General features: G+C 35.1%; 1 protein-coding gene across 9 annotated transcripts in view; it reads left to right on the forward strand.

The window, feature by feature from the left end:
- The window catches only part of TAFA5 (TAFA chemokine like family member 5), a 399,141-nt gene that overhangs the window by 86,924 nt on the left and 295,623 nt on the right, over nucleotides 1-16,594 (forward strand). For 7 of the 9 annotated variants that reach the window (XR_006162971.1, XR_006162972.1, XR_006162974.1 and 4 more), the window contains exon 2: nucleotides 13,818-13,904. The exons of 1 other annotated variant lie outside the window; for it this stretch is intronic. Coding sequence is in view for 1 of the 8 variants with exons in the window: in XM_033058662.2 (XP_032914553.1) it covers nucleotides 13,818-13,904 (87 nt within the window). In the remaining 7 variants the exon portion in view is untranslated. Of the gene's footprint in view, nucleotides 1-13,817; nucleotides 13,905-16,594 lie in introns of those variants that run through there. One more of the 9 variants, XR_006162978.1, reaches the window with a different exon arrangement.

Consider the following 16,594-nt stretch of genomic DNA (forward strand, 5'->3'; position numbering starts at 1 on the left):
CTACAACTAGAGGTCAGCTAACCCACTGTTTTATAACACCCAAATTCATCAGCTGTAACACCCAAAATCAGTACAGCTGTAATTCATCAGGAGAGACTGCCTTCTGTACTAGCCTTTCAACCGATCTTCCCACAAATTCCCTCTCTGAAACTCATTCTATCATAAAAATTGTAGTAAAACATTAAAGTACTGTCACAGACAGAATGCATGCATAAACCATCCTCAAAAGTGGGCATTTGAAATACTGTAACAAAAATAATATATTTACAAGCTACGTGAAGCCATCAGAACCAAGAAGATAGCAACAAATATAGGGCTTTGCTTGCCATCCTTTACTTCCAGAGAGAATGAGCATAAAAAGTAGAAAAGACCACATGGGTATGTGGTGAATTTTGAACTTAGAAATTCTGAAAATAAGAGAGAGAAATGTGGAAGTTCAAAATGAAACTTCTGCCTATTTTTCTAGTGTGAGGAGAGCTCTGTAAGCAGGAACCTGAGGGAAAATATGAGACTGAGAGGAGATCTAGGAAACCTTTTCTTTCCCTGGTGACTGAGGTACATAAATCTGCAATTTAGATGTTTGGGGTTTGGAGAAGTCTTGGTATGATGTGCTTTTCTGCTTGTCTATTCTGCCTAATATCTATTATTTCATCTATTACTTTATCTATTATTACTATTATTACTATGTACTATTATTAATATTATCATATTATCTATTATTTTCTATATGTTTTCAACAATTCATACACTGAGCTCAATTTTAATTCAGGTGCCCCTTGGTAGGGTGCATTAGTCAGTATACAAACCAAAGCAAGATGAAAGTATTTCATTTTTTCTACTAAAATCTTTATTTTCTCTACAGAGTTCTGCTGCAATTGCGCACATTAAGTTTGGCAGGTGTTTCTTCTGATTTCTTTATTTGTTCAGCACAGAAAAATGGTAGCAACATTTCATAAAGAGGCAACCATGCTAAAAATTAATGAAAGCTTACTATTTTTTGTAGCTGCATTGTAGATTTTAGTCTCCTCTGGTGGATAAAACTTTTATACTGTTGCGACTAAATGTTTATAGTCATCTGCAGCCCCTGTACGTAAGTGATCTATTGGTTGTGCTACTAGTTTCATGTCAGGATAGAAATGTACCAGTGTGCCTTGTATATTAGGATTATGTAGATTTATTCCATTATTATGGAATAATTTTAAAGAGCCTATTCACATGGTGTTCCATGAGGATATATTCCAGGGACAGGTACGAATTTATTTATTTGTTGAAAAGGCTTGGTCCTTGTTTTTTAAGCTTTACACAATGGTTTTCTGAAATACTCAGGGGTGTGTAGTGCTTGTGTGCAGACGTGTTTTTAGTGTGAGCTGTTAGGGCACAATATTCTGTGGTGTACAATAAACACTGGAATACTTTTTCTAAGATTTTCTAGTGTCATCAGTAAGAAGAGTGACATTTAATAATAGGATATAATCATAGAACATGCTGAGTTGGAAGGAATCACCAAGCTCACCAAGTTGAGTCCAACTCCTGTCCCTGTGCAGCAGACTCCAAGAATCACACCATGTGCCTGGGAATATTTGCAAAACATGTCTTGAAATCTGTCACTGTCTTTACTTTGCTATTAGCACCCTCCTTCTGCAGGAGACTCCTGGTATAGAAGGGCTTAGACAAAAATACAAAGGAATAGTTGATTATGTCATCTCCCTTCTTCTCCTTCTTCTCCTTCTTCTCCTTCTTCTCCTTCTTCTCCTTCTTCTCCTTCTTCTCCTTCTTCTCCTTCTTCTCCTTCTTCTTCTTCTCCTTCTCCTTCTCCTTCTCCTTCTCCTCCTTCTCCTTCTCCTTCTATCTCCTTCTTTCTCTTTCTCCTATTTGTATGTGATGATATGTAGACCCATTCCTGTATCTTGCATTTGTGTGACTGAAGATGTGCAAGGATTGGCCTCTTCCCCAGGAAAATACTTTCTGTGGCATGGTAGGGATTTTTCCACATAAAATAATTAATCAAACAAATAGTGTAAACAAACAAAGACACCAAACAAGTATTACAAGATAAATTAGTAGTTAATTGGGATTTTTTGGGATTTTTTTTTGTTTGTTTGTTCGTTTTAAATAACTTAGATAATTCAGTTTGTGCTTTCTGCAAAGATACATCAGCAGTAGAGCATATGATTCTCAGTTACAACTCAGCAGTATAATGAAACAGAGATCCTCAAAATGCATTATGCTTCATCAAAAATAGACAGATAAAGCATCAGTGGAATTCTAGGAATTTAGAACAGTAACTTGCTTGGCCACCTTTTCTGTAGGATAATGAAAAATTAAACCACAACATTACAATTAAAATTTTATATAATTAAATTAAATTTTTTAATGTATATCTATATGAATGTTTCAGCTTCTGTACATCAGCCTGATGATATAATCATTTTGTTTTAAGTTGGGAAAAATTTCCAGATGCTTAGATGTTTAGATATTGTTTTAGAAATTAAAAGCTTGGATCTTTTGCTAGCAGATTATTTGCTTTTCATACAGAAACATCTAATGTTGAAATTTATGTTGTTGTTTATCACATATTTATTGCAGTCTGTGGTGGGAGATGGTCAGTCTGGATTTCCTTAAACAAGTCAAGTCCAGCAGAATGCTTAGCATTTGTTGCTAGAAGAAAACTAAAGGAACCCATAGAATGCTCTCTGTAAGATAGATATGTGCTAACTTTCAGGCATTTGTCTTGACAGAAGAAGTAGAGCTGTGATGAAAGCCTATCTCCACAGTGAATATTACACATTGTGGTGTTCTGTAAATTTCTTTTGCCAAAATAAAGACATCCTTATACAGTGTTTCTTTGCCTCACATCTTAAGTGAATTTGAAAGGTTCTTCAAATAAACAGAATTTATTCACTGCAGTTCACACCTGAATTTCTCCTGCTTTCCCTGGTTGCCTCTCAGCGTTCCTTTTCATCTCCCCCGTTTTCAACTTACAGTTAAAATTGCCACCACAAGGTGGAGTTCTGAACTTTCCAGCATGAACAATCTCTTCATTACATCAAAAGGGAGAAAACGTAATTTCTTCTTAACTATTACACTGCAGCTAGTGTCTGTCATGGTGGTTGGAGCAGCTGCAGGGCCTGTTGTCTCATTGTCAGATTTAGAGATCTTCTTTTTCTCCTGCAGGCACTGAGCAGTGTTGAATATGGCTCGATAAACCTGGGCCAGGCCCCAACACATGGCAGTGATTTGGGTCCTCTTTAGAGTGCCAGGTGCCAGCACACTTTAAAAAAAAATATTACTAGTTTTTCTGACTTCTGGACTTATTCATGGGTAAGGTGCAAACATGTTGAGGTGCCCACTGTCCTGGGTACTTGTCCATACAATCCCACACACCCCAGAACTCTGAAATGTCCAGCTTTTGAGCAGACCTCTGGCTAATAATCCTAATTATTTTTCTGACCTTAAAGAAGAACTGAGCCATACAGAACAACATGCTCCTGGCAAAAAAAAACAAACAAAAAAACCCCAAACCAAAACAAAACAAAAAAACCAAAAAACAAACAAACAAACAAAAACCCCAAAACCCCCACAACAACAACAACAAAAAACAAACAAACGAAAAACCCGAACAAAATGACAAAAACAAACAAACAAAAATTTTGTTTCAATGGTAGTCAAAGGATATTCAAAATCTTTAAAATTTGGTACTACTATAATCAGCCGAGAGGAAAAGAGAGGAAAAATAGAGGGGAGGAAAAATTTAGGAAGGTGTCTTCCCCATAGATTGTTCCTCTGCAGAGAAAATTACAAAGGTGTGACTGTCAATCATTCCCAGGAGACGGCTCCCAAAGCACAGAGTGCTTGCAGTGCTGAATGCAGACACCAGATTGGTGTCCCAACCAGTAACACTGTGATACCAATAGCCCATCCTATGAAATACACCATGGAAAACACGTACTGAAAGTAATGTATTACTGATACAATAGAGCCAAAAAGACACAAATACGAGAGCAAGTAAGTCCACATTGTAACTATCAACTGTTAAACCAATGCAATGAATGTTTATAGCAATTTTATTTTAATACCCTTTGGTCAGATCTGTCCTTATCTCAACCCTTTGAGCCCCACATTGGGTGCCAAAAAGGACTATTGTTGTTTTAAGCCCAGCTGGAGATAAAATATCACACCACGCTCTTGAAACCTCTCCCTGAATGGGAAGGAAAATTGAAGTAAACTTGTATTTTGAGGTAAGAACAGTGTAATAATTGATAATTGAGTAAAATATAATAATGGTAAATAATAATAAGAATGATAATAGAAAGAACAAAACAACACAAATAAACAGCCAACTGATGCACAATGCAATTGCTTACCACCTGCTGACAGATTCCAGACCTTCCTTCCCAAACCCAGGTTGAACTCTCCTTCTGGGTAATTCCCCCAGTTTATATCATGGCATGACATTCTGTGATGTAAAATATCCCTCTGGTCTGTTCAGGTCACCTGTCCCAGTTGTGCTTCCACCCAGTTTCTTTTGTGCTCTTCTCACTGGCAGAGCATGAGCCAAGGGGAAAAAAAGAGTCTTTGACTTAGGAGAAACATGACTTCTCTAAAAACAAAAAACTTCTGTGTGTTATGGACACCATTCTCATTCTGAATCCCAGATGCAGAACGGTAACAGCTACTGAGAGAAAATGAACTCTACCCTAGCTGAAACCAGGACATTCAGTTACATCTGAAATTTGCAAGAGTGTTTATAGGTATAAACATACAGTAGAAGAAAATAACTTTGAGGCTATTTAAATAGTCTCTCTAGAGATTAATGCATTTACTGCTGGTTTTAAACATGGACTTTTAATCTCATCTTGTCCTGTATATGCATAGGCAACAATCTCAAAATTACTTGTTTTTCCATTTTTCCTATTGACTAAGAAACATGGTTCTGCAGCACATCAAAGACTTTGTTTCACATGATCTTTTCGGTCCTTCCGGAGAAGGAATTTTGTGTCATAGATGTTAACTCAAATGTTTTGGAAGGAAAATCCACACTTATCACCCCTATTAACAATGAAGTTTTTAAAGTGAGATTTAGTAAAATTAGTTGGCTGTTTAAAGGAATTCTATTATGCATGCCTAGTTGTAGAGAAGAAATTACTTCTTTCTTTGCAATTCTGACAGGATTTTCAAACACTCTTACATTTACCAAATACATAGTTTTCAAGGTTTTTCTTTCTCTTTTATACAAGTAGAGGTTTCTAAAATTACCAGTGTTTCTAGTTTCTTCTGAATTACTACTTTTATATATGCATAACTCAGAACTCAATTTGAATAGTTTAATTTATGTCTTTTAAACATATATCCCTAGAGTCTGAATAGGATAGTAGCACTCTTCTTCATGAGAGAATTAACTGATGGAGCTGTTTGGAGGGGTTTGAGTGGCTGAAGAGCTGCTGTGGTCGGTGGGTTGTGGTGCTGAAGGGACAGCTCATGGCAGCGTGATGCAGCAGCAGGAGGGTAGGGCAAGGGGCATGGAAAGCATTAGAATATAATGATTATATTGAAATTATCAGAGAAGAGTTTTTTAAAGTTCTTTTGTAATAAATATAATTTACTATAAACAATTATTTGTAGCGTTCTTCTTTATGGAACACGCTACATTCTCTAGAATCATGGAAACATTTAGGAGGGTTGTGATAAAGTCCTTGCTCAAAATGAATCTGGTTTATTGCTTAGGAGAAAGTAAACCAAGAGATTGGGTATTGGGGCTGGCTTTTAAAAAATAATTTCTCCTATTTTTCCCTTTATTTTGTTAAAAAAATATAGCATGATGTGATACTTTCAACTTCCCTGCAAATACTTATTTTTGTAATGTCTGGAATGTGATTTTACTCTGTTATGTAACTCACTATTGAGGAAAAGTTCAAACTATTAATCTTTAATTGAACAAAATAAAATCAGCAGAATTTTAAAGACGCAATTAACACTTTTCTCTTATTTTCCTTAACCTCTTTAGTCAGTCATTAGGAATTTAATCTCTGATAATTTGAGCAAAGTTAGAAAATCCTACTGATGTTTTCATTTTTTATATTCTATGTGCATGTTCTACATGGATTTTAAAATGTTCCCTTAAACTTGGTTTTGCAATAAATATTGTAAGCTGTCTTAATTCTAACTTCTGTCAGTGTTTTGCAAATTTCTGTTTCTTAGACTGGCAGGTAGGTGCTGCCATTTTTGTCCTTAGCAAATAAACATAAATTCAATATAAAGTTTTGGAGCAAGAAAACATAATCCATTAGCCTATTGCCAGGACTCATGTGGAGTTGACTGCAGTAAAAATTTTATGGACATGGAAGCCCATGGAAGACATCTTTGCCATGGTGGCCTGTAGATCCATGTGGTAGTTAGCATTGCATGCTACTGCTCATCTAAACAATAGTTTCTGTCATCCTCTTCTCTCAGAAACAGTCTCCTTTGATTTCTTCCATTTCGGTTGAGTTTTGCCTAAATTATTATGATGAGTCAAGAGAAAATGGGCATAAATTGAAATACTTTTTTTAAAAAAATTATTTATAAGTGTGTTTGAACACTAGAAGAGGATGTCCACCAGGGTTTGGTGATCTGCAGCCTCACAGAGGGTTCTGAGTTACCTGTATCACCAGTGGACCCTGCTCTGAGCAGGAAGATTGGACTAGATGATCTCCAGAAGTTTCCTCTAACTTCAACTACTCTGTGACTCTAAGATTGTGAAATGAGAGGAAAGTCTCTCTGATACCAAGTGAAATGAAGCTACATGAAGCAGAGATGTTTTCATTTGAGATTCTAGGTGATAGCTAGCAGTGATTCCTCAAACTTTTCTCACTCATTGGGCCCTTGTTTTCTGTGTGAAAGTCAGAAAGGCCCTGTGCTTTCCCACAGTCAAGCACAGATACAAAATAAACCAAGCAAAATCAAAAGTAACAAAACATTTCCCCACAAATAAATTCCTGACCGTCTTTTAGTATTTCTATATTATATAAGAGATTATTAATGCAAAGAATAAAAGTATCACCTTTCACAAGAGTGAATGTGCTTCACCTGTCATTTCCTGAGATCTTCCCCCTATCTGTTAGGTCCTGGTAAAATTAGTACAATGCTGATCATGACCAAATGTCAAGTGAAATTTTATGGGGATTTTTGTTTGTTTCATTGTTTGTTTTCATTGAGTCATCATGACTCCCTTCACTGATTATGTTGATGGTGGTTGTCCATTTTAAGTGAAGCCATCCATTTTAACTGATACAATTCTGAGACTCTTCTCATTGATATGATCATCCTGTGAGGAATTACAAGTGCTATTGCCTGAACCATTACAACTATCTGGGGCTCCTACAGCTTTCCTAGCTCCATATGTTCATATTTAAGTGCTTAACTTTCAGTTTCCAGTATGGGATTCCTGTGGCTTTCTTCATTAGTGTTTGGCCAGGCACTCCACACACTTCACAGCAGAGGGCCCTTGCTAACATCTTGTAAGTGGGCTCTCTGTTACCCACTGTAACTTCAGTAGTCTTTCTTTCCAGATTGTCTGAAAAGCATCCTGCAGGCTCCTGCACATTCTAGGCAAAGGCTGATTTTCTCCTCAAGTAAGGATTTTTCTTCATGTGTGCATTTCTGGACTTGCCAGACATGAGTTTTCAGTCAGTCCTTTATACTGTCACTTCTAAACTGCACATAAATATAGCTGTTCTAATAACCTCTATGCCAGTGAATATGGATTTTTTTTTTTTTTTATAAGGGACTGTATTCTTTATTAGTGGGAGCTATTCAGGCTGCTATTTCAAAAAGTCAAAATACATTTATTGATATCATTATGGCTTTTTATATAATTTCAAATAACAGAATAATTTGTCCCAGTCAGCTTTATATATATTGAAACAAAGTAGGACAAAGAATCTGTTCTAACCAGATAACATGGCTGGATTTCAGTATTAGGAAACAGTCCCAGAGGGGATTAGATCTCCAAGAGGGTGCTCTAACTATGAAGTCCTCCTTTGGTCCTTTGTTAGTAACAGTTCCTACACTCCTGTTTAACTGCATTTCACCTGGAACTAGGAACTATTAAATCCTATTATCCTTTCATTTGACTACACTTCCATTTATCTCTACCCAATCCCTGTGTTAACAGTTTCAAAAAAAAAAATTAAAGGAGATAAATTTATGGTACAGGACAGTTTTTTGTCATTAATGTGACACTGGTTTTTATGAAACAGAAAGATTCAAGTGCAATAGGTTAAATTGGAGGAGGTTTTTTGCATGTGCAAACATAAACAGGTAGCCATGATGGTAGTGAACAGGCAAAAATATCTGTCTCTGTGCTTGGGAGAAGCAGAGAAAATGAAAAACTATTCCTGCAACTGAGCTGAGCACCTAAGCTCTTTAATATCAAGAGTCTCTTTTTCTCTAACCTGATAATTTCGCTAATGTAGAGTCTATCTTCCTATTACTCTGGTAATAAAAATGATAATAAAAATTACCCAGAAGTACCCACTCATTGCAGTTTTCTGGTCATGTAGTGAAAGTATGAGGAGCTTAAATAATATTTTATCTAAATTTGGACCTTGATATAGTCTTTAGGGAACAGATATCTCATCTCTAAGAATAGGATGTTCCTTAACATGCTAAGGTTGCTAAAGGCAGACATCTCAGCAATTTCCAGTCCAAATACGGATGTGTGACTTTAAGTGCACACAGAAAGGACAGAAGGAGGGCTGAAAGAGAGGGGATTGATGGGGGAAAGCGAACAAAAGAAAAGAAGATAAAGTAATAGAGATGGGGAGGGAGAGAATAAGAGATTCTACAGTAGAATTTCTTGAACAATAAGCGATCTCAATAACTGTACAGCAATTAGATGTATGTGTTAGGCTGAAATGGGTCTGAGGACACTGTATAGTCTATCCTCTTATGTGAATTAGGATCACCACAACGGGTGTTTATTAACTTATTCTTAAACATGTGGTGAAATGTTGATTCACTATCCATAATAAGCACCTACATTATTTATTTAATTGTCCTGACAGATGAGCTGTTTTCAATTAGCAGCTAATGTGAATCCCCTTTCCTATCTGGTAGCTCTAATTAAAACCAGGTCTAATTTGTCTACATCTTTCTTAAAAGATGAAGCCATGAACTGAGAAAAGTGTTGGAATTTCAGGAGACACTACTTACCTTGTCTGTTGTTTCTGCCAATAATTTCAAAGATTATACTTCACTTCATTGCAATAATATTGTATTTCTGGATAATTATTCATTTTGTGATCCACCATACCTTCATACCTTTTTCCATTACTTGTGCAGTTCTCCAATACTTTCTCTTTTTCAATTGTTTAGCAATTGGAAAAAAAAAAATGTAATGCCTGTGCTTCCCTTCTGCCAAAATAAAAGATAAGTTGCTGTGTTCTTGATTTAGAATAATCTGATATCATTTGATCAGATCTCTGAATTCATTAGATGACTGAAAAACTATATCTATCTGTCTATCTATCTATCTATCTATCTGTCTCAATCTAATAAATTACATAAATATAATATCAATTATATAAGTTGTATTCTCTTCTCTGACATTCAGGTGTAAATACACTTACTGTAGTTGTCCCTCCAGATCTGACCTCATTACATCTGAAAATACAGTATGTGTCCTTTTATTGCAGAAATAGTTTACCCAAAATGAACTATTTGGGGAATACAGCTAGCCTTTCTTTTTCTTCCTTTTTTTTCCCCCTTTCCTTTATTCTCAAAACAAGAGACTTCTCTGTATAATGTACATTATCTGAAGGAAAGTATTTAGGTATCAAAGTCATGTTCTGGATATGATGCTTTCTATTCTGAATGTGATGATCAGGGAATTCTCTTTCATTGCTCTCATATATCAGTACCAGTTATGGTCCATATAACTGTCATTGTTTGAGTAACCTGCAAATTTGTTGCTGTAATGAAGGTTCCAGATAAACAAAGTTATTTTTCTTTATTAAGCCAGTGGTTGGATCTACAGCTGAACACAAAGGCTTATTGTGTAAAGATCTGAGGTTACATGTAACATATTTTGAAATGCTGTATATGGATAGGAGAATATAGTCATGGTTACAGCAGTGGGCAGGAAATCACTGTTTTGAGTCTTGGCTGTGCCACAGACTTTCTGTGTGACTTTGGACAAGCCACTCTTTGTGCATTAGCTAATAATGCTATCTCTATCTCCCAGGGGTGTTGTGAGAATACATTCATTAATGTTTGTAAGGCACTTGGATGCTATAGCAATGGGGCCATATAAGCACTTAGAGAAACAATCCATTTTTGCAACAATGTGCATCTCCCTGACTAAGGACTTTTTTGTTGGAAGTTTTTCATAGATGCTTGTATGAATAAATCCACTTTATAATGATACAGTGAGATTAAACTGCCTTTTGGAGTGCAGTTTCACTTTAGTATTCAGAACAGGTGTAAACAGTCATAAGTTGAAAAGCTGTTCCCAAAGAAAGAGAATACCATTTTCTAGTCAGACATTTGAAAAGAAAAGATACCTCTCCTGATTCATCTAGCTCAAAACATGGAGGATTATTTACATCTGTATCTGTCTTGCAAATAGTTTGTTCTATTTTAAGCACTTCTCATTACATTGTCTAAACTACCCCTCAGGCAAGTAATTTCATTGCCTAATTGCCTTTAAAGTTACACAGTTTGCTCAAATGTCTACTCTACTTTTTCCTTGTGGATACAGGCTGCTCTTTCAGTCTGTCCCTTCTTTCTGAAATAACCTTCACTCACATGTGTTCAATTCAGAGACACCACGCACTTACACCAGGTTAACAAGGTATTGCTTTAGTGCTGATGGAAGGTAAATTGGTAAGCCACTATAACTTGATTTGATAATTTTCCTGGCTGAGTGCTGGTCAGTGTTAAAATCTGAATGTAGGGCTCAGGACATAAATACCAAGGAGCAGAAAAAGAGTATTCAATATTCCCAAGGCTTTTGGAAAGGACTTGGTGAGAGATTTCCAAACTAGGGGAAAAGATGCTGCTCATTTTGTTTTTATTTGCAGAAAGTAGGAGCAGCAGACACACTGTACAAGTAAGAGATTTGGAAGAGTGTGAGCTGTCAGTAAGGACAATGAAGACGGCTCTGCAGCTTTTGAGGCTCAGAAAACCAGATATGTTGTGCTTCCATATAAAGCTTTCTAATTTATTGGTTGAGTTCAACAAAAATGATTATGAAATCATAAACCTATAAATGTCCCAGTGGTGGGAAAATACTATGTCGTCTGCTCCTGCATTAAATGTAGAGAATTAACATGGTCTTAAAAAAGTATTGAACTGTAGGGATTCAGTCAATTGCAGTTAAATACAAGATGTAAACATACAGAAGAACAGGCCTCATTTTTCATGGGGTTCATGAGGTTGCTTGTTTGCCACTATTGTTGTTTGAATATGTAGTGAATAGAAATGCTTTTAATAACATTTCCATATGAGTGACAGTATAAATGCTTCTCAAGAGGAGTATTATATTATGTTATGTTATGGTTAATACTTTCCTCACAATGAAAGAGAAAAGAGCTTTGTAATTTTTTTTTCTTATCTCTATGAATATTGAGGATTGAATGGGGTTTATATCCTCTATTATACACATACATAACATAAACTACTCTGGACAGAAGAAGCAAAAATGAAAGAAGTCTACTATTGCATGTTGTAAAAACTTAGTACAAAAGGAGCCACAAGCATCAGCTCCCAACCTTCACTTGAATTCACGACTCTCAGGCTGCTCCTAGTGTCATGTATTGTTATTTTCTGGATTTACCAAAAGACTCAGCACCATCTTCTCTTTCAGTTTTTTAGTAAATGCAGTACCTGACTCTTAATCAGAATTCCAGATTCTGTAATTTAAGTTGATGCATGATTGAAAAAAAAAAAAAAAAAAATCAATTAAGTCAAGAGACAAAGCTTCATTTCATAATTTTTTAGTGAGCCAGTATTTTGTCCCAGTTGTTGTACATCCTAACATATTTTCAATTTTTAGTTTATTGATGGCTCTGATTATTGAGCATTATTTTAGTAAAATCCTTTGTTACCAGAAATTTCCTGTAAAAATACTTTGTCATGGTGCAGCAACACTAAAATATCTATCAAAATATTCTGGAAAAATGTTGAATTCAGGAAAACTGGATGCTGTAGCAATGGGGCCATATAAGCACTTAGAGAAACAATCCGTTTTTGCAACAATGTGCATCTCCCTAAAGACTTTTTCATCTTAGTTGTTTTGCCTAGTTATTTTAGTCAAAGAGAAACTTTTATTTTCTGAAAAAAAAAAAATAGGAAATATTTAATATTTTGTGTCAAATTAATCCTCTTTAAGACATGGTAGGAATAACATAAAAATAATTGGGATGCTAAAGATTATTGTAGTTTGAAAAAAAATAATAATAAAATGAAAGGATACCTGTTTTTTAAAACTCAGTTCTGACAGCCAATTAAAAAAACATATGATCATCACAATCAGTAGAAAATTCAGATTTCTGTTAAAGAATTTTTGTCCTGTGTTGTGTCTGTCAGAAAGACAATTACACATATTTGGTCATATACATAGAAAAAGAAAATGAAACAGTAAAAAGTATTGAAACTGTTACAGCTGCATTACTTTTTTTTAAGGACTGCCTTCTTGAGAACGTTTTTCTGTATGAGAAGCAGCAGGGTACATAATCTGGAAAGAGTAAGGCCTTTTTCTTATGGCAAAATAAATTGCAGCTATTTCTTACAATAGGACATTATTGTAATAGGCCAGATTCTATCCATTTTGACAGGACATTATTGATAAAGATCTTCATACCTATGATATGTCTTTAGGATTGATAAGAGTTGCGCATGTTTACTTCAACAAAATAACTTCTGATTACTTGTGGATTGCCTTGCTGATTCCTCAGGCAATATTTAATATATAATTAGATGTTATCTTGCTTATACTATTTGATATTTCAGTTTATTAAATAAAGTACACACCTACTTCTTATATTCCCCTTTTATTGTTCTGAAGTGATTTTGAAAACGAAGTATTTTAAAATCTTACGGTTCCTAATGGAAGAAAATAAAGATTTGTTACATGTAGGCAAAGAGACAACAATTAAAAAAGTGGTTGTCATTCAAAATAAATCCAATATGTCCTTTTTAACCATAACAATTATTCTACTAAGTATACTGCTTTTTACTAGTCTCTCAATTCTAGAAGTAATTGTCATGTGTTTTGGGAATTCAACCTGTTCTGACTGTATAGAATTTCATTAGTTTTCTGTTGGAAAAAAAAAATCTGGTCCAGTTTCTTCATAAAGTAAAAAAAAATCCACAAAGCCAGCTGCACTTGGATCCAGTATTTAGCCTCTATGCTTTTATTAAAAATGCTTTTACTATGAAGGCTATGATTAGGTAGGTGCTGCTATGCTATACTATAACCACTTCATAGGGAAGATATGAATACTTAAACTCTTTCAAAAAGAAAAGAAGAAAGGGTTGAGAGAGAGGCTCTACCAAGTTTCAGTTGTGTCAGAGGTGTCTGGATGTTGTTTACTTTTACATCTGAAATGATGCAAAATAACTTAGTAAAGGTCAATTTTGTAAATGCTATTCTCAGCATCTTAAAGTAGCTGTCTCACAGAGTAGGATGACTGTAAGGGGAAACACCAAAGTCTTCAATTATAGATCTTCAAGTGTGCACACTGTTAGACCCACTAATGTTATAGTTTGTTGTGTTCATTTCCTTTTGCATTTTCAGGCATGATTTCAATTGAATCATTTATGGTTCTTCCATTCAGATTATAACAGCTATTTTGGAGCGGATAACCCTCAATGGCTGTATATGAGACATTGCCCGGGGTGCCTCCAAGATGCTTTTGAGCTGGGTAAGGAAATCACTGAGTGTTGACACATTCTCAAGGCACTATGGCATGGATTGAGAGCATAGTTTACAAACTGTGTTACTGACCTATTATTCTGTCAGTGGTTTACTGACAGAATAGACGATACCAGTTTCCTCTGAAATGTTAAACAAAACCAAATAAACATTTTTTTTTTCTAAAAAGAGGGTAACAAATTTAAATACAGTATCTAATCTGTATGTGGTAATTCATGCATAAAAACTTCTATTCATCATTGCCCACTTCTGATATGTCTAATTCTAATATAGTAGCCATTCAATGTATAATATTATGGTAATCTAATGTCTATTACTGCTATTAGTACACTGGTGTGGTAAATCAGACTCAGATTTTTACTGTGACTTTAAGGTCAAAGCTGTTTCTGCAGGCATGTCTTAAGCAATCTGCTAGTTTAAGATTTATACTCAATTCAAGCTGTAATGCCTGTATCATCTTTACTATCTACATATTACCTTGCACACTCCTGTTCAGTCAGGAATAATTAGTTACCATGACTCATCTCCCTTTTCATTTATGTACACAGGCAACAAAAAACTTAAGGGCTTGTGAAATTGCTTGACGTTGTACTGTGGAGCACATGGGCTGTTGGTGTGGGACTTTCACTGAGTGTGCTCTAAGAAATCAGAGAAAGCTTTTTATCTCTTGTTTAAAAGCCTGAAGAAGAGTACGATGACAGTTGGGACATTCCAGCACAGGTTAAGCACTATTTAAGGTTAAGCAGTGTCCAGGGAGAGAGTACATTCTGCTGCAGAGAAGGATGTTTCATTTCTTACAATGTTTGTATAACACTCTTTGTAATGCTTTATCTGCCTGAAATCCAACTGAATCAGCTACAATATCTCCATGATTTTTACAGAAGTTAGTTCAGGCTGTGCGCTGTCACTGCCCCATGTACCGGGGTCATATTTTAATTCTATCTGTTTTTGTTAAGCACCAAAAATCTTAGATGGTCCATTTCATGCTGTAAGTAAAGCTTTCTATTTCGAAATAATGTAAGCATGCAGAAAAATGGTTCCTGTTAGGACAGCATAATTTAAAACAAAGCCAAATACGCTGTTTACCTCTTCAAGTATGTTTTTCACAACAAGTTTTGTGAGAAGGTGCTATACAGGGGCTACTTCCTTAAACATAGTAAGTTATAGGACTCCTAATATGTCTGGTAAATAGAAGAAATAAACTTCCTACTAAACAAAAAGACAAATAATGAATAGATTGTGCATGCAAGAGAAAGTTATATTAATCTGAAGTTCCTGCGATTATCCCGTCCAGGTGTAAATAAATAGGCCTCCAGTGTGTTAATTCCACAGAGTCCAGTAAAAAATCTGAGATTAGCTTTCAATAATCCACTTTCTTCCAACAAAAAAAAAAGTCTTACACTATTTAGTATTAACTGGCCACATTTAATAATAGCTAGAGATTCACTAATACTTTACTATCAAGAACCAGTGGACTATATTATACATGAATGGCTTGTAAAATGATTGTTTTATATTTCAGAATGACAAGCAAGTTTCTGTACTCAGATTAGATTTAAATTTAACAACCATTTCACCTTTACTTATTTCTGAATACAGACCCAGAAGAAACTTAATATATTAAATTCTCTGTCTCTTTTAATGCCATAGTCTGATAATCTCTTGAAAACATGAGAAATTGTAGGTTAAAGAAAAGACTGCCATAGTGGTAAACCCATTTTAATTTATACATAAGATGTAATAATTGTTAATTCTGTGCATGTAACAATTTTAACTGTTTGTTTGAGGTTTTGAATAATTTTAAACCATCTGCACTTAACATTTGTCTGAAAAATACTTGTTTCCCCTTCACTAGCTTAATACAAACCAAAGATTACTTCTTCTCTCAGGAGTATCACCCAGTATGTTCCAATATTAGAGGCAGTTTTTGTCTCTTCCCCATATGTTCAGAACCTGTTCTAACTTACTGTGGAGGTGCCTGATGGTGTTCTGGATATGCATCACTTTTGCTGGAGCTCTCTTTTATACATACTATTATTGCTAATGGAAAGAATTCAAGTGGCTGTTGAGGCCTAACTTCAGCTCCTGATCAATTTTTTTTTTTAACATCTAGATTTTGAAAATAGTGGAAAGTCAAAATCTAAAGAAATGTAAAGGAAGTTTTCTGGTTAGAGTTAAAACTACAGGTCAAAGAGTTCATTGCTTAAGTTACCAGTGAGTATGAGTTTGTATAGCAGAACTAATTTCTGTAGAATTGTTTTCATTTTTGTTTTGTTTAATTTTCCCTCTCCACTAAGATGGAAGAAAGCAACAAACATTGAAAATCTGTTAGTTTATTCACTTTTCCATGCAACACTGCTATTGGCCATTCTGTAAAGGTTTGCTGTGACATGGCTCATAGAGTTTGTGTGTATTCAGCATGGCTTTCTCTGTGGGTCTCATTCTCAATTAAGAACTTACTCCCTGAATGTTGCGGCATTTTTAAGCTAGACCTCAAGAATTGATGCTGGAAACCTTGATGATAACTACATTCCCTTTATTTCATCTGTTTATTCATCCTGGTTAAAATACAAATCCCTCTTCTGAAAAAAAAGAGTGAACAGTTGTATTTTGAGAAGCATTTAAAAGTCCAGATGATCTTAAAATATATAAAAATTTAAAATATGAGGATAAGCCCTC

The sequence above is a fragment of the Catharus ustulatus genome, chromosome 4 (assembly GCF_009819885.2).
Source record: "Catharus ustulatus isolate bCatUst1 chromosome 4, bCatUst1.pri.v2, whole genome shotgun sequence".
NCBI classification, from domain to species: Eukaryota; Metazoa; Chordata; class Aves; order Passeriformes; family Turdidae; genus Catharus; species Catharus ustulatus.